We start from the raw sequence: 26,715 nt of genomic DNA, 5'->3' as shown, positions 1-26,715 counted from the left end.
TGGCTGTGTTACTGAGTTCTCACACTCACAGCCAACTTTAAATAGAAATCCTATAATTAATATGCTTCCTAGTGGAATTTTTTGATTGTTTTAAAGGCCCATCTCTGCAAATTGCATGTGTAACTCTACATAGGGATTTGAAAGAAATGGGCCCAGTGCCCAGGAAAACTAGGCCCTCCTGCACTACTGGGCAAAACCAAATAACTAACAAAGAAAATGAAGTCATGGCAGAAGAGGGTCTTACAAACAGGAGATGTGAAAAGGTCTGCGGATGTGGCTCCTGAACCAGGGGAAGTGGACACAGCACGGACTGTGCTAACCTTGTGCGGGCTCCGTGTTTCTGCTTGTTTAGAACAGTAGATACTTGTCTCCTGTTACTTGGCTGTCACCATATCTAGACACTTACAGAAGTTATTACCTTCTCTTTTACTTGAGTTTTTGTATTCTTTTTTGTCTTTTTCTGTTTACAGAGACAGCCTCAGAGACAAGGTCTTTCTGTTTCTGTCATACTAAAAAAACCCGCCATGTTGACTGCCCTGGAGTCATGAGAGCAATAAAAATGAAATAAAAGAAACTGCCCTTCCCCCCAAAACAAAAACAAACAAACAAACAAGCAATCAAGCAAACAAAAAACCCCTCTGGTAGCATTTAACTAGTAAAAGCTGGGCTAAGATACTGACGTTGAAACTTTTATTCAATTATGATTTGTCTGACTGATAGAAGATAGCTAATTAATTCTGAATCATGGCAAATACCAGGATTAACTATACCAGGTTACCCAAACAGCCACAAGTATTTAATTTGATTTAAAGACATTGACTTTTCAGTGATATCACATAATTGACCCCAGCAGGTTATGAGTTCATCTGCAAAATGAACCTTATTTATTTAAATTTGTGATAAAATTATTAAAACAATTTCAGAACATCATTTTAAAATTCTTCACTATTTCATATATATATATATATATATATATATATATATTGCATGTCACTGCAAAAGACTCTAAAGGGGATATCATTTCATGTTGCAGTTCTAAAGCAAGATCCTGTGGCCTTTCATTTTGAACTGAATTCACCATTTGGACAAAACACAGATGTGATTATACTGTTAGCTTATGTTACTTGTTTACTGTAAAAATACTTTGTGGGTTAGGAAATAATGCATTTTGTTTCTAGGCATTTGACAAGGGAAAGCAAGATAGCCATAGGTTTGTATAATTATAAGGAATTTGGTAAATAACCTGCTTTTGTACTATCCATGTGGTAATACTTAACATTAAACAGGAGAGAGGGTAAATTTTTATGTGCTTCTATTGTTAGTCTTTTAAGTCCTTTATTTACATGTAGTACAATTGAATGTTCCTTTAAATATTTTGTTTTGTTGTACATTTTATCTTTTTACTCAACTCATAATTGATTTGGGGAGGTGACAGAGATTCTCTGTTGTTAGAGTAGAAAGAATGTGTATGACATGAGTTCGGAGAGCCTTTGAGTGATCTTCACACTGTGTAGTAAAAGAAATGAAATTAGAAGTGTGTGGTGCTGTTTCAGAGTCCTGTCTCCCATGATCTGTTTGGTTTTGTTGCATGTGCAAAGTACCCGGGTCTGCGCAGCTAGATTTATTCAGTACAGATGAGCAGAGCAACACCATGGTCACTGCTCTCCATTAAGGAGTTTGTGTGTGCTGATTTGTGTTTATAATCTAGTGATACAGGGATATTGTCCGTTGTCTTTCCAGAACTGTTGCTAAATTAGTGTTGAGTTCTTCATAAATGTCTTAATTTCTGTAAGGTAAACCCATAAAAATTTAAATTTTGAAATAATGTAGCCTAGCTACATATATGTTACATAAATGAGGAGGCACAGTTGTAAAATGCTGGTTATTCTGTAGTAAACACTCCCCTTCAATTTTAGCGTCTTCATTTGTACTGGATACTTTTATTATATGTGGGAATGCTTGCCTTCCAGAGTAAAACTCTTTATATGTTGAAAGGAAATTAAGGAGGCTTGGCTCTTTTACTCCATTATTGCAATTAAGAATTTAGCATCATCAGTGCCAGAGGACAAAAAGTGTTTCATTTGCCCTAGGGGGACAGGACAGTGATAAGATGATTTTTCGTCAAGGATCATTGGGTCGTAATTAAGTTACATTCATGGCTATTGCTTTTTGAAGGATGATTGGTAAATGACAGGCTTCATGTGCTTCTTACGGACAGTGTGCAGTAAGGGTTTTTTCTCCCTCTGTCAGAAAATCCTGTTGAGCCTGATAATGTAAATGTGGCATTTTACTCTGAACAAAAGAGCAGGGAAATGAGCTATCTTGTCTAATCATTCAGTTGTTTAACACCGACTTCCAGTTTAGACTCAATTGGCTGGAAAGCACTTGACATGTGAAGTTAGTGCTGCTCCGAGCGTATGTTTGAGTAAATTTTAAAGTAAGTGACAGCTAAATTGTACCTAGGGAAATTACAAAGCCTTCAACACAGTTAATTTTTGGGGAGGATTAGTTGTAATTGCAACACCAGTCTCCTTGAAGATTTCTCATTTATAGATGATGAACAGAGAGGAAAAAACAAAAAGAAAACCTTTTGCTCTTTCACGGTGCTGGTCCTCTGTACAGAGCCATGTATGCAGAGGTGGGAGCTTCTCCTGGACCCATGTCATCCCATTCTAAACGGAGCTTGTTTCTAGGCCGGCTGACTTTCTGTTTGTTTGTTTCGTTTTGAAATGCCACCCACCTCCACCTTGATCTCCTTGTCTCTGGTGACTTCAGGTTCGAGGGCTGTTCAATAAATAAGCCTGTCATGGAGTCGATATTCACTAATACTTTGTGCATAAGGCCGAAGTACTTTATTCCAATTAGAAATCAATGCTGTATTTTTTTGTTGCTTAAATTATATATCTACCTTGTATTCAAAAGTTAATCCCTACAAATGTGTGAAGAGACTAAGGCAAAAGCTACAGATGTGAATAGACAAGTGTCACAGGTCATCTGGCCGTAGAAGTTCAGCAATGTGTGGAACACTTGCATGAAAGCTGTCAGTGAGAACTTGTCTCCTGGTACTTGATGGGGACATTTCTGGGATGGGCCAGTGCTTTCTAGGACTGTTTGCCAGCAAGCTTGCCACGGATGTAGTGCGTGTTCCCTGTCGTTGATGTAGCACACTTTAATTTCCCATGAAATACTAAAGTAGCAGGCAGTGTTAGATCTGCCATGTGAGCAAGCATCACCAGTGTGTCTTCAGTTCCATGCATGCATGCAGATATGCATAGCCGTATTCTTTAAAAATTGAATAGACTCTAAAATAAATATTGAATGGGCCACACTGGTTAATAAATGCAACTCCTTTTTTAAGTTTTCAAATTACTTACTAGAAGTGTACTCCATTAGGAATGTGTATGTGTTCTTAAAATTTAGAATGGCAGAATCACCTTTTATTTCATATGATTTGCTAACACTTATAAGTTTGCCTTAGTCAAAATACTGCTTCTCATATTTGATTGCTTTTTATTAACATAGTTTTAGTTATGAGAATTATTTTATGTGATCCCTCAGTACATATTTTTAAACAGGGTTTCTGGTCTTAAAAGATTGCAAATTTTTGTCTTAGAAATAATACTGTATTATGCAGTGGATTTGTTTGTCTATGTGTATCAGAGAGATTTGTTTTGTGAAAACAGTGGTAGGAATTTGGTTTTTATGGAGAGACTTTACAATTTATACAAAAATCTTAGGGACAGAATAGATTTGAAGTGACAATAAACTTTTGAATATAGATTTAACATATTAAGAGCCCCCCCCCCCCAAAGTACTATTGTTTTTAACTACATTTTTCAATCATGTCTGGTCTGCCACATATCAAAAGAAGTCATAGAGTACTTTAGGTTGCAGAGACTGGCAGTATGCTGGTCCACATGTATCTAGGAATTATTTTCTTCCCTTTTTTCTTTTAGTATTTTGTTACTCTTAGTGTTTTCATTCCACCCAAGATCAGTGGTGTTGGAATGACACTTGAACATGATCCTAATCAGCAAAGATTAGAACGAGCTGGGAACATGAAGAACCCACATTCATTGAGTGGTACAGTTCTCTTCAGTTGAATGGAATCTGGAGTCCTGGATGTACAAGTTTCTCATGTACAAGTTCTCAGGATTTCTCAGAAAAGATCAGGGTGACGTAAAGGACATAAAGTTTGCAGACCTTTATGTTTTAAGTGACACCATCACCCACAAGGTGTAAATAGTGAATAAAGACAGCAAGGAGTTGAGTGGTCATTTAGTTTATTTCTGTCTTCAGTCCAATTTGTAGGGAGTGTTTTGTAGATTGAATTTATCCTGTAGGCAGCCTTAGGAGTGGTAATATTGGTGTTTAAAATGACTAACATACATGAATCATTTCCATTTTTCTATTCTGTTGTTGTTCTGGGCATGTATAATCTCCAGAAGCATATATTTGGAGACTGAGAACTATTAACATGTCGCTTTGATTGACAGAACAATTATTCATTCATTTATTGATAATTTTGACCTAATGTAGGGGAAATACAGTTGAGACATTGCTGTTCTGGTTTGGGGGTTGATCTGAAAAAGCAGATCTTGCCGTTTAAAAATGTGGTGTGTGTTAGTTTTCCTCTTACAGATGTGCTTATAGTTTCCCATGAGCACATGGGAATTATAGAAAGGCAATAACTGATCCTGTGTCTGAAGCCAGGGAAAATACTGATTATATGAGGCTTTATAGCATATGTGGTAGCTACTATAGCATTTCCTTCATATGACAGTAATCTAGCCTGCAGCATTTACTTTCGGTTTTGAAATTAACCTGTAATTTAGTCTTCACCCCAAATGACAAAAATTCAAATGACTCAGTGGGGTGCCAGAAGATGCACTGTAAACAGGACTTGGTGCTGGGTAACGGCATGCTCATTTCCCACCGTGTCAGCCCGTCCCAGGGAGCACCTCAGTGTTTTACTTTCTCAGCACACTTTAAAAATCTTAATCCAGGTACAATAGTAATGTAATCCAGGGCATCATAGCTTTTGTATAATGGATAGAATGTAAGGCTTTTAACTGTATATTGTGAAAGGCTTTCTTCTGTGAGAGCTGTTGGCACGTGGAAAACTGCGTTCTCCAGGAGTGGTTGTACTTGTCCGTGGCTTTAACTCTGCTTTAGAAATATAGCTCATGCCGTCTTTTTTTTTTTTAAAACCTGTGGTCTCATAACTAATAACTGCCCCAGAAGCAGTGGTGTTCTCACAGCATAGGACGTAGTAAGTGCTGGGGCCCAGAGTGAGAGGTCTGGTAACCCGCTTGAGGGCCGCCATCTGCTTGCTCTGTGCTTCAGGCAAAGCCATGACTCTAGAGGCCTCATTCATTGGCTCTTCTCATAAAAAAGAAGAAGGGCATTGGCCAGGAGAATTGTGTCTCTTATCTCTGGCTCTCCTGGGGCCTTGTAGATTACCTACACTCACTTGTTCTTTCACAGGGAAAAGGAAATTTTGAAAATCCACAAAAATAGCTTTCCATACAATTGAGAAACTGACTTGGTGAAAATATCTTTGTCTTTAAGTACCACATTTAAAAAGGCTACCTTCTGAAGACCAAAAGTTTAGAATTGTATAGTTCACTGATGAATAAGAACATCCTAGTTTTAGGAGGAACTGATTTCTGAAACCTGGGGCTATTTCCTGCTCACCTAGTAAGGCCGTGGGATGAAAAGTACCATGATGGTGTGACTGAGTGTTTGCACATGCCTTGGAGCTGCATAAGGCTCCTGGTCTGCAATTGTGGCTGGATCCAAAGGGACCTAAAGAGTAGAGAAGACCATGTGACAGTAGTCCTTATTTTAGAAGTCTGTTTGTTATACACACTCGGATTAGAGGATGCCGTCATCTTTTTCCACCTTCCCCCCAAACACCCTTTAAGAAGCAAAGTAATAAAGACCAAGTGGGAAAAGCAGTGGAGGTCTGAATACATGTATAGAGGAAAGGCTTGTCCTGCCTTCTGTGGGCTTAGTGGTTTTGTCTTAAGTACAGTTCAGTGTTCACAGTTTCCTTGCTCATTGTATATCTATCTGTACATTGTTACTGAGAGCCTGAACCAAATTTAGATACATCTTTTTCTTCACTGTAATTTGTTTCTCCAAGGGATGATTTATCTGCTGCTCTTGAAGCCAGCATTGACTGCCATGAAAAATATAAAATATTACCCAGGATTCATGATGTCTTGTGTAAGCTAATAGAGAAAGGAGAAACTGATTTGATCCAGAAAGGTTAGTAACTGTCCACCTTTTTCTTCTCCATCTTTAGTCTGAATGTGGAAATGTGGCAAATATCTCCTGAGAAACTGTCATACTTCTAAAAGGATGTGATTCTAAATATTTGGAAAACCTCTGGTTTTTGATATCTGTTCTTTTGAGAATATTGCCTATCTGTTATTTCATGTGTGCTCTATGTGTTGGTGATCTGCCTTGATTTACACACAGCTATTAATCCTGCCCTCACTGGTTCTCTTTAGTATTTAATGCCATCAATAGGTGCTCTCAGGTAAGGACTGTGATGATAAATGAGATAAAGCTGTAATCTTTTTAGTGTCCACATTGATCTTCTTTATTTATCTAGGATTTCCTGGTGCTGTGTTGATCTGTGTGTTTTCCTTTTCTGCTGTCTAGCCATGGATTTTGTGAGCCATGAACAGGGTGAGATGACCATGCTGTACGACCTCTTCTTTGCCTTTCTACAAACAGGGAATTACAGAGAGGCCAAGAAGATCATCGAGGTATGACTATTAACTTTGCTGTTCTGATGTACAGCTGTTTAGACTCTTAATTAGAAGACATTTAAAATTTTTAACCTTTAATTATCCTTGTTCTGATTCACGTTAATAGAATTCAGTCCCAATAATAATGGGAGGAGGTGGCTCGGCCAGCATTATTGTATATAATTACAGTTCAGAAAAAGCAATCAGGTTGTATATTGAATTTGTTTCCTCACTTTGCTAAATTCACTGTTATATATCAAAATGATATTTGCATATTACATCTCGAATTGTGAAACAATTAAATTAAACTGGTATCCCTGGGTGTAAAGTTGCTAATCCTCTTTGCCAAAGAATTCTTTGTTCTTTAAAGCAGTACAATTCAATTTACGGCAGACCAGGCTCATGTTATTTGTAAGGCTTGTCTACAAGTTAATCAGCCAAACAAGTACTGTCTGCAGTGCTTTGGCATTTAATTTAAATTTTCTTTGTTCTTTTTTTTTTTTTTTTTTTTTCTTGTGTGTGTGTCCCCACTATGGTAAGCAGCTTATAGGAAATAGGTGACAAACGTGGCCTTTTTGGGATTAGTATATTTTATCTGAGCTTTACTGAAATTTTTCTTACTGGAATTGATAAGGCAACAGCTAACATAATGTCTGTCCACATGGTGATTAATTTCATTACCAAATAATTCTGTACCTAGTAAGAAACATGCCACAGGAAGTAGACATGGTGCAATAAGAAGGCTGGTTCCCTGTCACTGGAACCACTGCTTTATGAACACCTAAGAAATCACATTGCTCCAAGTCAAGCTGTGCTGTTGTGTTGCCCCTGTGTCTTCTTTTAAAAGTTTACAGACAGGGTCCCAGGTTGGCTCTGGGTCTCCTTATTTTTATATAAATGACCCCTGTTCATAGAATGGAAGATTTAGGCAGATGATCCAGAACATCATCACTGTGACTTCAAAGCAGGATCTCACTATGTAGCTCTGACTCCTGGAACTCGCTATGCAGAGCAGGCTGTCCTGGAACTCAAAGAGACCCACCTGCCTCTGCCTCCCAAGCACTGGCATTAGAGGTGTGGACCTCCATGCCCGGTTTATATCTTCAAATGTTTTCAAAGAAGAAAAAAAATGTAGTGCATTAATTGAGAACTTTATTCTGTTTTCTCTGTCTTGTCTGTCTACATTCCTGTCGGTTTCTTACACAGTACTTGTAACACTCGGACAGATAATTTGTGTTGTCTAGAAAATGGTCTCAGTAGAACTGAAGTTGGAAGCACAGCCTGCCCTCCAGGTCTGCTGCTCCATGTGGCACTGCCCGTTGGCCACTGACTGAGGCCAGTGTGAGTGTACCCCACCATCACCCCCCAGTGTAAGCAGGACCTAATAAAAAAAAGCCAGAGGCATAAGAGTGAGTTTCCTTTTGTGATGTATTAAACATTCCTGAAGTTCTCTTATTTACAAGAGTGGATGTAATTAATATCTGTCTTTAAGACTCAATCACATCATGTGTGTAAAGCAGCTTGCATATTTCCTGGATTATAGTAAGTGATCAATAATATTAATTCTCTTTGCCCTTCAAAGGTAGGGATTGTTTTGTCTCTTTGTTCTACATGATTTCAGTGTGATGCTTAATATAAGGTACATGAATGTCATGTAAGTAGGCAAGAGAAGACTGGCTTTCAGCTCTTAAATGGTTCTTAAAGAGTGGGTGTGTAAAATTGTTCCATGATAACGAATTCTGTGTAGGGGTCAAGGAGACGGCTCAATAGATAAAGGACTTTCTCTGCAGGCATGGGGACCTGAGTTCACATCTCCAGCACCCATGTAAAGCCTGGTATGGCAACATTTGCCTGCAATGTCATCATTAGAAGGCTGGGGCAAGACAGTTCTTGCCCCAGCCTAGCTACTGGCTAGTAAGGCTGGACAATCAGTGAACCCTGGCTCAGTAAGGGACACTGTCTCAGGACATGAATAGAACAGATATGAGGCATCTGGAGTAAACCTCTGTCCTCCACACATGCAACAGTATGATACATGAGATTATTTATTTAGAGGTTTATCTCATTGACAAGACTGAAGGACAGGTTTGTTTTTGCTTTTGTTAATTGTTTCATAGCCAGTGGAGGGTTAGTTATGGTGAGAATTTGTTAGCTTTTTGTTAAAGTTAAAGATCTAAAGCTTTCAAGTGACAAAGACATAAGCAAGATTCAATTTAAAATTATATGATCTGTTTGTCTTTAAAATGAGCTGATTGTATGTATATATTATGTGCTATATAGTATTTTTGTTTAACATAGACTTGAATTGTATGTCTATACATAGATTATTATAGGAGAGTGTTGCTGGCAGTTTCTTGTCCCACCAGATCTTGCTACTGCTTTAGCCCCAGATAAACACACAGATGCTATATTAATTATTAAACTGTTGGCCAATGGCTAGCTCTCTCTTAATTATTAACCCATTTCCATAATTCTATGTATTTCCATGTGGTCTTGGCTTGCCGGAGAATCTCCAGACCTGTTAATCCTTTGGTGGCCTACAGGATGTCCATTCTGGCGGGCTCCCTCTACCTACCTTTCCCAGAATTCTCTTCATCTCCTAATCCTGGCCTATCTTCCTGTCTCTTCTGACCAAACAGTGTTTTATTCATCAGCCAATAAGAGAAATATATATACAGAAGGACATCCTCCATCAGGAGGATGAATTATAGCTGATTTTTAAAATATCTTCTATATTTTTTGAATTCTTACAGTGAGCTTATATTTGTTGTTTTCTTCAAAGGAAAGTAGAATGAGAAAACAATAAAATGATGTTAAAATAAGTGGAGTCTTTGGGAGTTGAAGTGAGACACACACACATACCCCCACCCTTAGCAGGAGATTGGCATGCAAGGAATCTGTCTATAGGAGGAAAATGTTAACTGACTTGAGTCTATAGGATCTGAGCATTAGGAGAACCATTTCTCCCTGTGTTGAAATTGAGAGAGCCTCTCAGGAGGAGAGAGCCTCTCAGGAGGAAGTGGGTGTGGAACAAGTGGTGCCATTTAACTAAGCATCAATGAGATTAATGTTAATAGCATTAAGTAGCTGATAGAGAAGCAGATAGACGGCAAAGAATGGGAAGGACTCATGAGAACTCTTTGGAAAGGTCTAAGAAACCCTCAGGACCAGAATAAGGAGATGGGCTAAGTCAAAGAGTAACAGCTTCTGGGTACACACAGGAGGATTCTGGGTATGTTAAGGCAAGTTGAGGCAGTGCGGTTATTGAGGATCACAGGCACAGAAATCTGAGAGTAATGGCATTAGTTAGTAGGGTCAGGTGACAGCACCTCCTCTCATGAGTGGTAGACATGGGCTGGCTGTCATTGGAATCCTCTTCCTAAAGTAACTGATGGTACCTAAGCAGCTTCCCACTTTGACCAGTCTCTTTTTCCTTCCTTAACAAATACTGATCATGTCTTACAGTCTTGTCAATGAGAATTTATATTCAACTGATTAGTTGCTATCAGAGAGTTCTGTGGGAAAGGAAGGGTATTGATATCTGGGGGAAAACCTAGAAGTGGACAACATCAAAGTATTCCTGGCTAAGGAAGCAGACAATATGAAGGCCTGAGGAAGGACAGTGCTGCCTTCTTTATTGTGCCTCGTAGAAAGCAGAGGAGTGTGATCCCTCTGATGTCTATGCACCATCTAGTAATACTTTCTCAATGTCACTGTGTTCTCTCTGTGACCTTCTTTGCTGTGTTGAGCTCTTGTCCTCTGTAGACCCCACTTCTAGCATTCTTAGGGAACATTCTGGAGTGAACTGTGCCATTGAGAACGTGTTATACCTTACTTGGTCCTATCAGGAAGGTAACATTTGAAGTATATTCTGTACCTTGCTAGTGACAATCAGTCACATTTCCTGCCCCAGACTGCCCTGTGTCTAGAAAGAACCAGGTATAAATTACAGGTCTTATTTTAAAATCTGTCAAGTATAAAGACTCAATTTGAATAGTCATGTAGTCGTGTTTGTGGCCTTTCTGTCCTTTTATTTCACTGATTTATTTCATTTATGTATAATTGGAATTAATGGGTTCATGTATCTTTCTTACTGTAATCAGCTACTCCTTCATTTCCCTGCATGAAATTCATCAAAGGCTTCTCTAAGCATTTTAGTGATCACATTGTTCAATTGTATCGACGAAATACAATTGACTTGTTTCTTCCTCGAGAATAAATTTTCACTCCTTGACCGGTTGTCTTTCACATCTTTACATTTGGTATCTTCAGTTTTCAGACCATTTTCTCCAGGTTGATTGACATTGAGTTAAGACTGAGATTGTATGAAGACCCCCCCCACCCTCCCCTTTCTGAATCACCATGCTAATAGGAACCAGGGCCTCCAAAGTTTAGCATAGCATTCCTTATTAGAAATTATGGTCAAATAAGATAGTATTTCTCTGTAAAGAGAAAAACAAAAATGTTACCTCATTCCTTTAGCTTCAGTTTAAGTACTTACTTACCTTCCAGCACTGGCATGTTAGTTACAGAGCATAAAATAAAGTGTGCTTTGTATGGTTTACTTTGTTTCATGAGTGAGGGAAGGTTAAATAATGTATGAAATTTTACATAGCTCTTAAAGGCTCCCATGAAAAAGTCTGCCATTTACCTTCATCCTTTGTTGTCTGTTGGCGTGGGCCAGGAGCTATGAGAGTTTGTCACGGTCAGCACTGTTAACCTTTTTCCCGAGACTGAAGCCAGCATCGCCAGCTCTAGGTTGGGGCTTTGTCACTCTTGAGTGATTTTTCATGGGCCTTGAAGAACCATTCTGAGAAATGGGTAGTGGTGACCACAGAGTTTGAAGTCAGGACAGTTCCCGTTTTCTGTGGCTTCTCCAGCACTGTAACTGTCCCCATGCTTGACAGACTTGCCGCCCCCAACTTTTGAATTATCAAGACAGCTCTCTAGAAGTTTCTTTGTTTCCCCCTCTGCTCATGTTGTTCCCTTCCATTTTATTGAAACTGAGGTTGATTTACTGTCCTGTGCAAGGGGGGGGGGGGGACTCTCATCTTGGTTGCTTTAGGTTTAACACTAAAGTTTGGATTCTAGTACAGTCTTCATTACTTTGTTCTTAATGAAAATAGAAATTTTATTCCAATTTGCTTTCCTTAATAGGGTCAGAGTTCGATGCTATGTACACTGCGCTAATATTTAAGCTAGTGTTCTCTGTAGCTTCCAGAATCCCACAATATGGCAGTTCTTCTGATGAGTCAGTTGGGAGTTTCCTTTCTTACTCTCAGCTATAACACCCAGTGAAGAGGACCATGGCAGTTGAAGGTAGATTGTTCATCGGATTTGCTCAGTGGCATTTTGTTCCTTATTATACTTGATATTTAAGTGCATATCTTAATTTCTAGAGAAAGGGAGAAAGGCTAGAAGGCTGAATGCCAAGTTGCCCATTGTCCTGTCCCATGGCCCCCATCCCTGTCTGATCCTGTGTACCCCTCCTCCCGAATGTCTAGTCTGGATGGCAGGGTACAGAATTGAGAGTATAATTTTGCTTTCCACTGCATTGGCTAGAGGGCGTGGCCACGGACTGTGCTTTATTGAAGTCAGTTTTCTTTCACTGTTCTGTTGGTATGGACAAGAAAAACCAAAGCAAGCAAAAATGTACTGTGCCAGTCAAATATAAGTTCATATGAAATAAAGGTTACTTTGTAGTAGAAATTTTTTCACATGCATAGGCATGTAATGAAGTTACCAAGTAATGAAAACATATTGCTTTACTTTCTGCCTATGTGGCTGAGCTCATTGTTGCATTAGAAATGCAGAAACTGTGCTTTACTGCTCAGGAACCTTGTGGAAACAAACATGGCAGACTTTATTAGAAAGACTCACCACCCATTAATAAATTATGTAAGGAAAATCAGAAAGAACTAGAGGTTATTTCTTTATCTTAATGTGCATTAGCTGCCCTTTGATGTTATAGTTAACGTCCTAATTAGAATTCAATTCTTCCCCATGTCTCATTGCTCATTTTCTATTGCTGCTTTCAACTGTGGTTTTTAAACTTCAGTAAGATGCTCAGAGATAAGCCAGAAGCCTTAGCTGTTTCAGCGGCCTAGGAGATTTAGTTAATCTGACCTAGATGTTCTTTTGATGATTGAGGTTCCTATATGAAAACAGTTCTCAATTTCAAAATGAAGCATGGGGAGAGATGTAGCGTGTAAGTCAGCTGTCCTGCCAGCGCCAGGGATTAGTCAGCCAGGACAGGAGGCGTTAGCTCGAAATCGCGCCGTTAAGAATTTATGGATTTGGACCCAGTAATAACACTGGAAGTTGTGAGTGTAGCCCTTCATTTCCTGTGTTCTAAAGAGGATTATTTGTTCTCTTTCAAGGGCTTTTCTGTGTACGTTGATGTTAATTTCATATTTGTTCAGATGTATGTGGCAAAGTAGATAGGAGGGAATCCTTGAATACAGTTCATGGCTGGATGTAGAGGTTAACGTTTGAAAGTATGTTCCAATGGTCAGTTTACTTAGCATGTGATTTTATACCCACAAATACAAACACTTACATGGTAACACACAAGTTAAACACTAGCAGTTTCTGTCCTGCAACCCAGGCTGCAAGGTGATACTTTTTATACCAGCTATTCATTGAGAATTGTGCAGTGTGTTTGTCTTTAACCAGAAATATTGGGGTGCAGAATGTGGTGTTGTGCTCCTGTAGTTGTCTGCTGAGGAGGCTGAGGGAGGAGGAATGCCTGAGTCTCCGGTATGTATCTAGGGCAAAAGAGCAATATCCCAGTCTGAAAATACCAATAGTCCCGGTGTTTATAAATAAGCCCTGGCATTCTGGGGACACCTGGCTTCAACAGCCACACAGTGGAGAGAGCAGGCACAGTACCTTCCCTAGGCTGGCACGCAGCCAGGGCAGATGAGTATGTGGTTGTCTTATCTTGACGCTGTGATTGAAATGCAGTGTTCCGTGGTGAAACCCTCTTACAGATGATGCAAATGCTATCATTACAGGTACAAATCCTTGGAATTATGGTGAAATGGTTTGCCTTTTATTCCAGTATCCAACATTGTGAAATACATGCTTGAAGCCAGAGTTACTGACTAAGCCTTCAGAATTTCTAATTGAGTGTATAACTAACATACATCTCAGTTATTGAATAAGCTAAAACTAAACTAATGTTAAATGCTCAGCTAGTTTTAGATGCTAGGCAGCACATCCAGCGATTGTTACTTTTTATCAAACTGTGTTTTTTCTAACATTGAAAACTACTTTTTTAAAATTAAAATTAGGATTTATGATTTTATGTAGCAGTGTCTATTGAATATGTTGGGATGTTGAAGTGAGTGAGTGTGGGGGGGGGGGTAGGACACAAGATCACCCCCACATGTGTTGTGGGGGAGAGCATACGTGTTCAAGTGTTTATCTTCACATATTCTTGGTTTGGTTTAGTTAATTACTTCTTCCTGAACTAAATAAAATGTCATCATCTTAGTATTTAAAGATTTTTGGAATGGCATAAAGGCCCTGGGTTTAATCCCCACTACCAAAACAATCAGACAAACATAAAACAAGAAGATTATAGAATGAATATTGAGCTGGAAAGGAATATCTTGAAATAACCCAAGTCTTGTAGGTGTCTGTTACCTTCTAGATATCTGTGGTAACTGTGGGATCCTAATAGAAGTTTCCTTTAGCACATATGTGGCAGCAAGTTCGTTAGAGCGAAAAAGCAGTCTTCAGGGGAGAACTATGCTGAGTCTTATGTGTTGTGTGGTGGTTCTGTTTTTCAGACTCCAGGCATTAGAGCTCGACCTGCAAGACTTCAGTGGTTTTGTGATAGATGTATTTCCAGTAATCGGGTTGGTATTTGATTTATGATGTCTGAATGATAGATGTATTTCTGGTAATCGGATTGATATTTGATTTCTGATGTCTTAAGCACTTAAAACTCAGAAGAAATTGAATATTAGTATTTGGGAATTCACGAGATGTCCTTATGGACAGTGTTTCCTCTGGTCTTCTCCAAGTAAGTAACAGCATATTTTGTGTTCTTGAGGTGCATTACAAGTCTCAGGAGCATTGATGTGGGCCCTCAGGTTTTCACTTGACTCCCTCTACTTGGTGTGAGCAAGCAGGCAGCGTACAGTGTGCTGTGGCAGGAGGTACCTTCTCTCCAAGCTCACTACATCTGTTCATATTGTGCAGAGGAAAATCCCTGGCATAAGGTGGCATGCTGTCAGGAGTGTTCCCTCCTGTGTTCTTCACTGTTACCTGCCTTGGATTCTGTATGTCATCAAGATGCTCTCTGGAGAATCTTGTAACTTGTGTTGTGGTGTTTGATGTTAAACAAGAAAACACCTTGCTACTATAGTAAATATTTACAACATGCATAACTTGGTTTTTTAAGTTGTGTTTCAGTGCACAACAGCTCTGTGGTGTTAGGCAGGTACGCCCACCCTGGCTGTTGTGTTTGACCCTTAGTCTTTTGGTAGAGTTAGCCTGTGGGTAATGCTCATTTAAAAGGTCATTCTGTTGCTTGTATTAACTGTAGGAAACACCTTTTACACAGTGAAAACCTATCTGTTAATCTTTTTAAGGTTGAAACTCTTGAAAAGTTAGTAGAGCTGACCCAGAAGCTGTTTGAGTGTGATAGAGACCAGATGTACTACAGCTTACTCAAACTACACAGTAAGTGATGGCCACACTGCTCCTGTTGGCCCTCCAGTCTGCAGAGGCCACAGTAGGGGAGGATGTTGGGCTTTGAAGAAGTCTAAGGGATTGTCAAATGTGAGTCTTTGACACAGACCCAAGTGAAGGCTGCCTGAGCCTTCCTGCAGAACATGACATTGTATCACTAGGATACCATGTAATGTTTATAAATCTTGCTGCAGTAATGAGAAGGTTAAAAAAAAAAAAAAAAAAAAAAAAAAAAAGTTCAGGGCTCATTCATTTTCTTCCTGTGCTCCTGGAGCCCAGAAGGGTAGGTGACACATCCATGTGTTAAAGATCTACTCTACTCATCCACACCTACCACACCTGAGACCTCTGTGTTCCCTGACACAACCTGCCTGTGTAAGTGAGGGATGGGTGGGTATGAAGAAAGATTTCTCTTTGGTAGTTTTCCTTCTTAAAAATGAGGGCATCCTAACACTCAAAATGGTATGGATACAGGACATGTATGATGCTGTCTGGTCCTATGGAAAGGTAAGCAGTGCTCAGTAAGTGCTGCCTTGACTGTGAGTCCAGTCTGTACATAAAATGGCCCCACATCTCTTTAATGTTCTCGCTGTTTTGTGAGTTGTGTAGGAGGCCATTAGTTCACACTGGTGTTCGCTAATGCACTAGGCCTGAGAGACCAAATCAAAATGAAGTTACTCACCCTGGTGAAACATGCTACCAAACCCAAACTGCATTCTTTTACCTTCTAAGAAATAAGAGGCAGGCAGGCAAGGAGATCAATGAGAATGAGTGAATGGCCAGTTAGTGTGACAGGGTAAGGTGACAAGGAAAGTGTCTTAAGCGGCTGCTCTGCCTGCTCTTTTCCTTCTGGTTGATTTGGTTGTGTGTGTGGTTGGGGTGGTTCTTACCTGTCTGGAAAGCTACCTCCCCTTGCTCAGCTCAGTGAGCACCTATACGTTACACAATGAGATGTTTTCTAAACCTTCTAAGCCAACTCAGCACAGAAAAGGGGAACTAAAAAGCCACAGAATTTAATATTAATAGGATGTTTTGAGGATCGCTGTCTTTTCGCTCCTGTTTTATGTAAATCCTGAAGTAGCTTTCCCATTTACCCCTGTAATAGCTTTGAACATACTCACAGGCACTCAGGGTCTCATGGGAACCCACACATCTGTGTAAAAACTGTGTGTGTGTTGTTTTGTTTTAAGACAGGGTTTCTCTGTGTACTCCTGGCTGTTCTGGAACTCTATCTGTAGACCAGGCTGGCTGCAAAATCAGAGATCCCCCTGCCTCTGTCTCCTAATTGCTGGGATTAAAGGTGTGTGCCACCATCACTCAGCTTTATTACATTTTTTTACTCAAATATATATTATAATTTTTTTCTCCATTTTAATTATACTGGTTTTATTAGTTTTAGTTTTCCATGTTTATACTCTTAATTTCCATGAGACTAAATTCCAGGTATTTGAAGTAGTTTAACAGTTGTTGGTTTTAGAGAGATCAAACACTGAACTTGAGTTCTTCATCTCTCAGTTTAGTGACTTAGAAACACCCCAGGTCCCCGGGAATCCATTTTCATCTATTCCAGGAAGCTTCACTGGCTTGTCTAGACAAGTTTCTTCAAGGTCATTCAGGGTAGTGGTGTCCTTGTCCTTTGAGAAAGGGCCTGTGAAACCCAGGCCCGAGAGTCCATCCCCTGGTTCCAGCCTGGATTTGTGGCTGTTTATATCTTTGTGATCACTGATGTCTTGGTAAAAGGACACAGGAAATATTTATTATCAAGAAAGGCATTGTTCTTCTGGCATTCTTGTTAGATTTGCACATAGCAACAGATCAACAGATCTTGATAGACTGCTTGGTTTGACTTTTTTTTTTTTTTTTTTTTTTTTTTTAAGAATTTTGGCTTTTATTTTGTGATTTGGATTTTTTTCTCTTAGAAGATATTTAGTAGGCTATTCCATGCTGTATTATGCTAATTACCATCTGTGTTTTGAAATGCTTTGATTTTACACGTTAATCCATTTTAACAGATGGAATGTCTATCCTACCAACGTGGAAGTTTTTTTACATCATTTTGTGCCCTTTAAAAATTACCTTTATTTTCACTCATGTGTGTCTTTGTATGTTCCCGTCCTAGAGCTGAAGTTATTGTCAGACTCCATCTCTCCATTACCCTCCTTTTTTTGAGGCTCAGTTTATTTATTTGTTTGCTTTTTTTCTAAACAGGTTTTCTCTGTAGCTTTGGCTGTCCTGGAACTCACTCGGTAGACCAGGCTGTCCTCTGACTCCTCTAGTGCTGGGATTAAAGGCTCAGCCATTTTGCCTTTTTGAAAAGAAGGACATTGTGTTCTCATGGTTCTCAGACTTTATGGCATATAGCTGTAATTCATTCCCCCTCTTTTCTTCATTGCTTACAGTGTCTATTCCAAGCACACAGCACAGCTCCCTTGGCCCCCGAAAGCCTCCCTTCTGTTGCTTGGCCTTTGCCATGTAAAGATTCTTGGGCTTGGGGTTTTTTTTGTAGCTCAAGTCTTAAAATTTTAAATATACTTTTGTAATATTTTTGTTTTACATTACAGCAGATTTTAATAAAAGAAAAGGCATAATTATAAGAATATTGCTTTAAAAACTAATTGTAAGTTTTATGTTAGATTGACTTTATATAAAATCAAGTGTGTATAAAATCACTGAACCCTAGCCTGATTTCCCTTACTTAAGAACAGGGATTGCACCCCACATGTGTCCTATGAAGATAGCGCTGCTTACCTTTCATCTTTTCCTTTCTTGTTGATTTTGACTTGAGTATATTCAAGTTTGTAGTTCTAGCAGTCACTAGCTGTGAAAAACTTAGTTTTTCTTTCCAGAGGGCAGGGTTTGGAGAGACTATCCAGGGGAATGCTACTCACTTTGCTGGTGATAATTTCCCTCTTGTTTAAGAAATAGAAAAGTTGTGCTAAAGGCCATGCCCCTAATGTTTCTTATATACAGGTCTGCCAATTCCAAAAAAAGGACATCTAAAGCAGGCCTGTCATTTTTGTTATTTGTGAAAACTGGGCATCACCACATAGAAGTAATTAGCTTATTAATTAGTACAAAGGCATCTGCCTGTTTTCTTTACAAGAGAATCCTTGCCGCCCTAAGACTTACTCAGTTGCCAATATAAAACACTGGGCTGAAATCCTTCGTCAGCAGGGGACATGGGGATAGTCACCTCTCCTCACCAAAGTCAAAGCACCTGGACATTTGTCACATTGCAAGAAAAGAGCCGTTGTCAAAGCATTCTAATGGTCCCAGAGCCATTGGTGTTCCCAAGTACACATGTGTTCATTATCTTTGCAAACTTGCTTCTGATTTTGATTTTCACATTGAGCAATTTTTTCAATTACTTTAAAAACCAATGTTTATCAATATGATTTGTGAAGCTTTAGATAAAAGCCTGGGGGGTAGTTTGTTACTATTTTTGGTTTTGTTTAGCTTCTTTTTATTTTGTCAGAGAAAGTATTTCTGTCTCATAATTAAAAAGATACTCAGAAAGTTTCCTCATCTGTAGGCTACAGTCACTAATGTTTCCCATCCCTGACAACAGCATTTGGAATAATGCCTTCTTGAATGTAGAGTTCTGCTTAGCATAGTCACTGACTTTTGACAAATCAAATTCTACAGAAATGAACAATGACTGGCAGCGAGCCGATGCTGTCTGGAATAAAATGCAGGAAGAAAACATTATCCCTCGTGAGAGGACATTGCAACTGTTAGCAGATATTCTGAAAACCAGCAACCAGGAAGTTCCCTTCGATGTTCCTGAGGTAATTTGTCTTTAGTAGAAGCCCAACAGATTTTTGTTGTGTATTTAGCCCAGTTTTACAGGCAAAGATTGCTGCATTTAACCATTTTGTTGACCTGGGTAATTTTGTTTTAAAGTTGTGGTTTGAAGAGGACAACTCTTCCATGAGTTCTCCATCATCCCCTGCAGTAGAAACCATCACTGAGAAGATGGTGTTGGATAGCTGCAATTTGCGAAAGAACAAAGGTAAATACCCACAGGGTCTACTTTCTGATTAGCAAGCAACTCATGGGCTGAGTCTCAATGCACTAGAGACTCTGTTGGATAGATATACAAAGGTGAGAGCACACATTCACATTGTGTATTTAGATTAGCAAAGATATTGGCACATTTGGAAAATTTTTAATTATCAGCATACTACAGGTGATACTGGTAATTTATTAGTTGTGATACTATTATAATGTATAATCAGGTATAGATTTGAGATCTGTATAAAGTATTTACAGATGAAAACAAGAACAAGGGAAATAAATCTGACCAAATGTGAAGAACAATTGTTATACAGGTTATAGGCTATGAGACTGACTTAATGATAATAAATACTCTTGGCTGGTGAGGTTTCTTTTTGAGACAGGGTTTCACTACAGAGCCCAGGCTGCCCTCAGCTTAGAGCAAGTGCTAGGGTTACAGATATGCCTAACTCAGATGTTAACTTCTTAAAGGTTGTTGGTTTGTTTTTGTTTGGTTTTTTTTTTTTTTTTTTTTTTCTTTTCTTTTGGTTGTTTGGTTGGTTTGATTTTTAGAGAAAGGGTTTCTCTGTGTAGCTTTGGACCCTTTCCTGGAACTCGCTCTACAGACCAGACTGGTCTCAAACTCACAGCAATCCACCTGCCTCTCTGCCTCCTGAGAGCTGGGAATAAAGGTGTGCACCACCATCACCCTGCTTTAAAGGTTGTTTTTATTTAATGAAAACATTTAGTTAAGTGATGAAATAGTATACAGCCATTCTGCCAATTGTTTTAGCTTGTAGTTCAGAGTTATATACTGATTTTGTGTGTCTCAAGATTTAAACACTCAGCAAATATAAATACTTTGAAAATTCAGTACTAGGGCTGGAGAGATGGCTCAATGGTTAAGAGCATTGGCTGCTCTTCCAAGGGATCTGGGTTCAGTTCACAGTACCCACATGGTAGTTCACACCAGCTCCTGGGGATCTGACACCACCACACAGACATGCATGCAGGAAAAGCACCAATGAATATAAAATAAAAATAAATTATATATTAAAGAAAATTCAGTGCTTAGAGTAGTATCTGTTGGGGTAGTTGTGGTTAATGGGCTTGGTACATTGATGTGCTCACAAAACAGTTAATAGATAAGAGTGAATGCAGCTCCCATGGTGTCAGAATGTTTAGGCTGTTTGTTGTAAGGAGTAGGTTTTTCCCCCAACGCCGGTCTGGTCCCGCCACCTGCGCCAGCCCCGAATAACACACTGAGACTCTGTATTTGATATAATGCTTTTGGCCAGTTACTTGTTTCTTATCAGCTAGCTCTGTCTTAAGTATTAACCCATTTCTGTTAATCTACGTATTTCCACGTGCTTTCATCTTACCGGGGAATGGGGCCTGCATCTGGTCTCCCCAGTCTCTCCATGCTGTCCATGTTGACTCCTCCTTACTACTTTCTCTTTCCTCCTTGACTCCTAGTCCTGCCTATCTTGCTTTCCTATTGACCAACAGAGCTTTATTCATTAGCCAGTATGAGAAACATATTTACAGAATGACATCTCACCATCTGTTTGTTTGTTTGTTTGTTTTTCAAGACAGGGTTCCTCTGTGTAGCTTTGGAGCCCATCCTGGCACCCACTCTGTAGCCCAGGCTGGCCTCCTCCCTCTGCCTACCAAGTGCTAGGATTAAAGGCATGTGCCACCACTGCCCGGCTATATTTTCTTGTTTTATTAATTTTGAATATTCAGATAGTACTTAGCTCTCATGGAGCAACAAACAAACTACAGGGACAATAACAGCATTGCATCCTAACTTTCTAGTCCCTTTTAAAAGAACACATGTGCATCGCATGCTGAGTAGTAGATTATTCTGTGGCTTCGTTCTTGTGCCATGATTTTAAATGCTTTATTTTAGGATATTTTATTGTATTTTTATTAAGCTTTGTTTTAAGGTTTGTGATGGATGTTGATACTGGCATTAAGAGATGACTTAGGGGGGGAAGAGAGTCATGAAGCCCATGTCTCCCATAGGATAGAAGCAGTTGGTGGTTGCTGGAGGACATGACACCTTCCGCAGTTATGTGGCCACTGGAAAGTAGACCTTGCTCAAGTAGAGAACAACATGCCCATGCTGGTGCCAGCATCCCCAGTCTCTCACAACAATGGTGATGGCATGAAAGTAGGGTTGGGACTTGTAGGGAAGAATTGATTAGGTGAGAATATGAGAGGGATAAGACAGGAAAATTGGGGGGCTGAACATGATCAAAAGATGTATATATTGAAAGAAGAAGGGGGCGAAGATGTCATTTCCTCCCAATTCAGATGGTCAAATCCCTTGAATATTCTAGATATCTGTTGGCATAGCCATTAACTAAAATAATTACTTCTTGAGTGCCTGTTTTTCTAACTTTGGTCATGTAGGCATTAACAAAAATCTGATACAGTGCACTTGGTAATGTAGAAAAGGGATTGTGCATTGGAAAGCTTATTTAAAATCTGATTAACTTGCAAGACTATGACTTTTATTCACATAAACCTGATCTCCTTCACTAAGACACCACTAATATAAATATTCTCAGATCTTATCTTTCCCTCTCAGTTTAATTTTCAGTTTTAAATAAGATTTGAGCATTGCCACTTGAGTTTTATTGAGGGGATAACACAAACTTCCCTAACTTGTACATACACCCTCCACTGTTTCTTCCAGTTCTTGTGGTCATGAACATCATGTCTGTACCTATCGTTTCTTTCTGGCTGAGTTTTATTTTCCTAGAGGGCCGTCTATGGTGGATCAGCTCTACCTGATCTCTGTTGTGATATGTTTATACACACAAAAGTGGATTGTAGTTTCAGTTAGTTCTTTAGAGCCAAACAATTTTATTTCAGAAAAGTAAGTGACTGAACGGTGTAGATACTTCTCTTTGGGTGACATCTTTTCATTCGCTGACAGTTATTGTGAACCAGTGAAATAAAACTGTTAATCAGTCAAACAAATGTTGCCTAGTTTACTTGTTAGATATCTGTATATTTGAAAATTGTATGCTTTTGTATAAGTCCTGTCGTACCCAAATAATTTGATCTTCTAATTTTAGAATTATAGGCTATATTCACTTTAATGCTATTGTGTTGAAATATGAACCATAGTAACCACCCACTTATAGATTAAAGATAGCTTGAAAGTGAATCTTTTGCGCCCCTCAATCTAAATTATACCTCTGGTTTATTTGGACTTTTAACACGTATTTTGCGATTCATTTTGAAACTGCTATCATCTTTTGTAGTCAGAAGAACTATTTTCATTTTACTACCCAGAACATAATTTATTGACCCAAGGCAAATATAAAAAATAATTTGTTAAAGAAACCCTTAAAGGTACCACTGCTTCCAGTGGAGTAGTACCTCCTACAGTTGCCATTTCTCTTAACAGTTTGAAGGATGGTGCCATGGTCAGTGCCCATCTGTAAGAACTGGTAACAGTGGGTAGATATATATTTGGGGTGTTTTGCTTTGTTTGTTGAGCTTTTGCTAGTTTACAAAAATAGTCTCTTTTATATTTTTTCTCTTTTAGACGCATATAATATCTTCCTCAAAGCTCAGAAGCAAAGCATTGTATTTAGCAGTGAAACGTACAGCACATTGATAAACTTGCTGCTGAAGAAAGACAATTTTTCACAAGCAATGCAAGTAAAAGATTTGTAAGTATGAATTTATCTGTTAAAAATCTTCCCTTTAAAGTGATACCGCCTCAAATTTCTCAGCTGCCCACAGAAATAGCATCAAAGGTTATTTAGTTTTATGAGTTTTTTGTTTGAAGCAGGGTCTCACATTTTTCCAGGCTGACTTTATTTGCATCAACCCTCCTGCCTCTTGAGTGCTGGGATAATAGGAGTGTTTGTCACCACTCCCAGTCCAGTCACATTCAGACCTCACCTATTTATGTACTCCATTTGACTTGTGCATTTACTCGGTTGTGAATTGAATAATCTACCTCTAGACCTTCTCTGCACCTCAATTAATGGCTTACAACTAATAGTTTCTGAATAGTGACCTGTCATCTGTAACCACAGGGTCTAGTTTTGGAATTCCATCTTATAATAATAGTCAAAGGTGTTCTGAAACAAGTAATTTGAAAAGACAAGGAGGCAAAAAACAGAAGAGAATTTGTGTTGAAAAATAATACAAGTAGAAGACAAACTTTTAAGAAAGAGAGCTTGAAAAATCAAAAACTACTTAATTATGAGAGTTAGTCACAAATCTTCTAAAGACTTCCCAAACTAAAATTAGTTATCTTTATCTTGGGGCTGTGGTGATGACTCATCAGGTTAAGTACTTGCTGTGCAAACATGAAGACAAGGGTTCAAATCCCCAGCACCCACAGAGAAGCTGGGCAAGCTGACTGGAAAGATTAGCTGTGATGGAGCTTCAAGTTCAGCAGGAGCTGTGTATCAGGAAGTGAAATGGAGAGCAACTGAGAAGGATGCAAATATCAGCGTTGGTTCACCAGCATGCACATGTGCATGCCTGTCTATGCACACATGCAAATGTATACTCATGCATACCAAAGGACACACACAAAAATGCCTTAACTGGGCTTGTACATAGTGACCCTCTCTTGGTAGCCTCAATTGAGCCTTCTTCCCAGAGCCCACTGCTAAGGTTCTGATTTTGGGTGACCAAGGATTGTGCATTTTACAAAGATCTCAGAAAATCAATGAGTCCTGTACCTAAAACATTTTGGTAGCATACCCTTAATGGTGGATTTACTATATATCGTGTGTATTTCTTTCTTTTTTTTTTTTTTAACTTATTAAACATTCTGCCTCCATGTATCCCTGCACTCCAGAAGAGGGCACCAAATCTCATTATAGATGGTTGTGAGTCACCATGTGGTTGCTGGGAATTGAACTCAAGACCTCTGGAAGAGCAGTCAGTGCTCTTAACTTTTGAGCCATCTCTCTAGCCCCATATCGTATGTATTTCATGACACTCTGTCTTCTAGAGTGTTCATTGCTGTAAGTACCCTTCAAGGAAGACCCACTGATCTGGCATAGTTTCAAACTGCAGTTGCCACTATATAGTGGGGCAGAATGATCTCTCCCCCCCCCCCCCAATAAAATAGACTGGAAAATATCAAAGCACTTCAAATAGTAAAGATCATTTTGTGGAATATTGATTTCCATTGATGTGCATTTTTGTATGTGTTTGCTCAGGTATGGGTACTGTAAGATATTCCCATGGTTCTGCTGTGGTCTTGATCTTAGAAGGAGTTGGCCTGAGTGGTTAGAAGAATAGCTCTCTCTTATTCTCCTTTTACCTACAACCTGTAAAATAAAGGCTTATATTCTTTTTTCCTTATATTTTTTTTTATGAAGTCTTTCTACAATATGATTGACATATTAAAAGATATACATATTTAATGTATACATCTCATTAACTTTGGGGATAAGTATATACCAATGAAACCACCACCAGCATCAGGGCCGTAAACAGATCCATCACCATCTAAAGCTCCTCCCACCTCCTTTATCCTCATCGCTGTTGTCATTGTTGGGTTTTCTGAGTCTGTGTAATTACACTGATGATCTATCCTCTTAGTATTGTTAACTGTAGGCACTGCTGTGTAGGACTCAAGAACTCACCTTACCTTGCTGTTATTCATTAGTCATCATCTCCATATTTCCCCTCCTCCCAGCCCTGGCAACCTCCGTCCTGCTCTCTGTTTCTGAGTTGGGTTTTATAGATTCCTCATATAGGTAAGACTTTGTGGTATCCTACAAGGGTCACTCTATCTGCTTTCCCCATGTAGCTATGTGGACCCAGAGAATCCAAGATCCAATCCTCAACAGAGGATTGGTTACAATGCCTTACTTAACCTTGAACCAGTGTTTATCATTATGTAGAATTGTGACCTTCGTTAAACCTGTGTTGGGTACCTTTCTTGAAAAGAGCCAGGTGGTGATACATGTCTTTAATTCCAGCACTTGGGAGGCAGATGCAAGTGGGTTTCTATGTGAGTTCAAGGCTAGCCTGGTCTATAGAGAGAGTTCCAGGACAGCACCAGACTGGGAATATTTGAATTATCCATTTAATTATGTTACTGGAAGTATGTCAAATTAACTTCTTTGGATTTGTTTCCTAGCTGTCTCTTCCCTCTCCCAGCTCTGTATCAGCTATCTGAGCAATTGGGCCACCAAGATGGCTCAGTAGGTAATGGCTAACAACCTAAGACCCACTTGGTGGAAGGGAAGACCTGACTCCCCCAGCAAGTAGACCTTTGACCTCCATATTCTGTACACACACACACACACACACACACACACACACACACACACAAGCATAAAAGTGATTTTAAAAAAAAAAGATTATTACATGCCGATCACCATACAGACTGCAATAGCCTAGCCAGGTGGTGATACATGTCTTTAATTCCAGCACTTGGGAGGCAGATGCAAGTGGGTTTCTATGTGAGTTCAAGGCTAGCCTGGTCTATAGAGAGAGTTCCAGGACAGCACCAGACTGGGAATATTTGAATTATCCATTTAATTATGTTACTGGAAGTATGTCAAATTAACTTCTTTGGATTTGTTTCCTAGCTGTCTCTTCCCTCTCCCAGCTCTGTATCAGCTATCTGAGCAATTGGGCCACCAAGATGGCTCAGTAGGTAATGGCTAACAACCTAAGACCCACTTGGTGGAAGGGAAGACCTGACTCCCCCAGCAAGTAGACCTTTGACCTCCATATTCTGTACACACACACACACACACACACACACACACACACACAAGCATAAAAGTGATTTAAAAAAAAAAAGATTATTACATGCCGATCACCATACAGACTGCAATAGCCTGTAACACTGGCATTCTTACTGTCCATCCAGGGCATTAACTTAAGTGATTCAGAGTCTCTGGAAACAAATACTAAATGAATGTCTTAGGGAGCCAAGATCCATTTGCCCATATGAGCAGGGCTCTCTCTCGAGCGGTCTACTGTCTGTGTGTCTAGAAACACAGCTGAATCTATCGCTGTTTTCCCTTCACTGGCCAGGGTTTGTCACTGTGAGTGGCATAAATTAGAAACATTAGTCCCTATATTTATTGCTCAGAAAATAGGAATTTTCCTTGAAATATTGTGTCCTTTAGTTGAGAAAGATGAATATTTGCAGTTAGTGGTAAACTGTATGATGTATACATACCCTTTTTTCTTTATTTTGACAGTTAAAAAAATTCCTAAATTCTCTTCAACCCACTCCAGTAGC

General features: G+C 39.2%; 1 protein-coding gene across 1 annotated transcript in view; it reads left to right on the top strand.

The window, feature by feature from the left end:
* Positions 1-26,715, top strand: part of Lrpprc (leucine rich pentatricopeptide repeat containing) — an 82,765-nt gene that overhangs the window by 41,794 nt on the left and 14,256 nt on the right. The window contains exons 24-30 of the mRNA XM_051175193.1: positions 6,149-6,273; positions 6,673-6,779; positions 14,558-14,626; positions 15,365-15,455; positions 19,110-19,252; positions 19,368-19,476; positions 23,026-23,152. Of these exons, the coding sequence (XP_051031150.1) occupies positions 6,149-6,273; positions 6,673-6,779; positions 14,558-14,626; positions 15,365-15,455; positions 19,110-19,252; positions 19,368-19,476; positions 23,026-23,152 (771 nt within the window). The remainder of the gene's footprint in view (positions 1-6,148; positions 6,274-6,672; positions 6,780-14,557; positions 14,627-15,364; positions 15,456-19,109; positions 19,253-19,367; positions 19,477-23,025; positions 23,153-26,715) is intronic.

Source organism: Phodopus roborovskii, unplaced genomic scaffold (genome assembly GCF_943737965.1).
Source record: "Phodopus roborovskii unplaced genomic scaffold, PHOROB, whole genome shotgun sequence".
NCBI classification, from domain to species: Eukaryota; Metazoa; Chordata; class Mammalia; order Rodentia; family Cricetidae; genus Phodopus; species Phodopus roborovskii.
The sequence above is the reverse complement of the archived record's forward strand: the minus strand, read 5'-3'. Positions and strand labels throughout refer to the sequence as shown.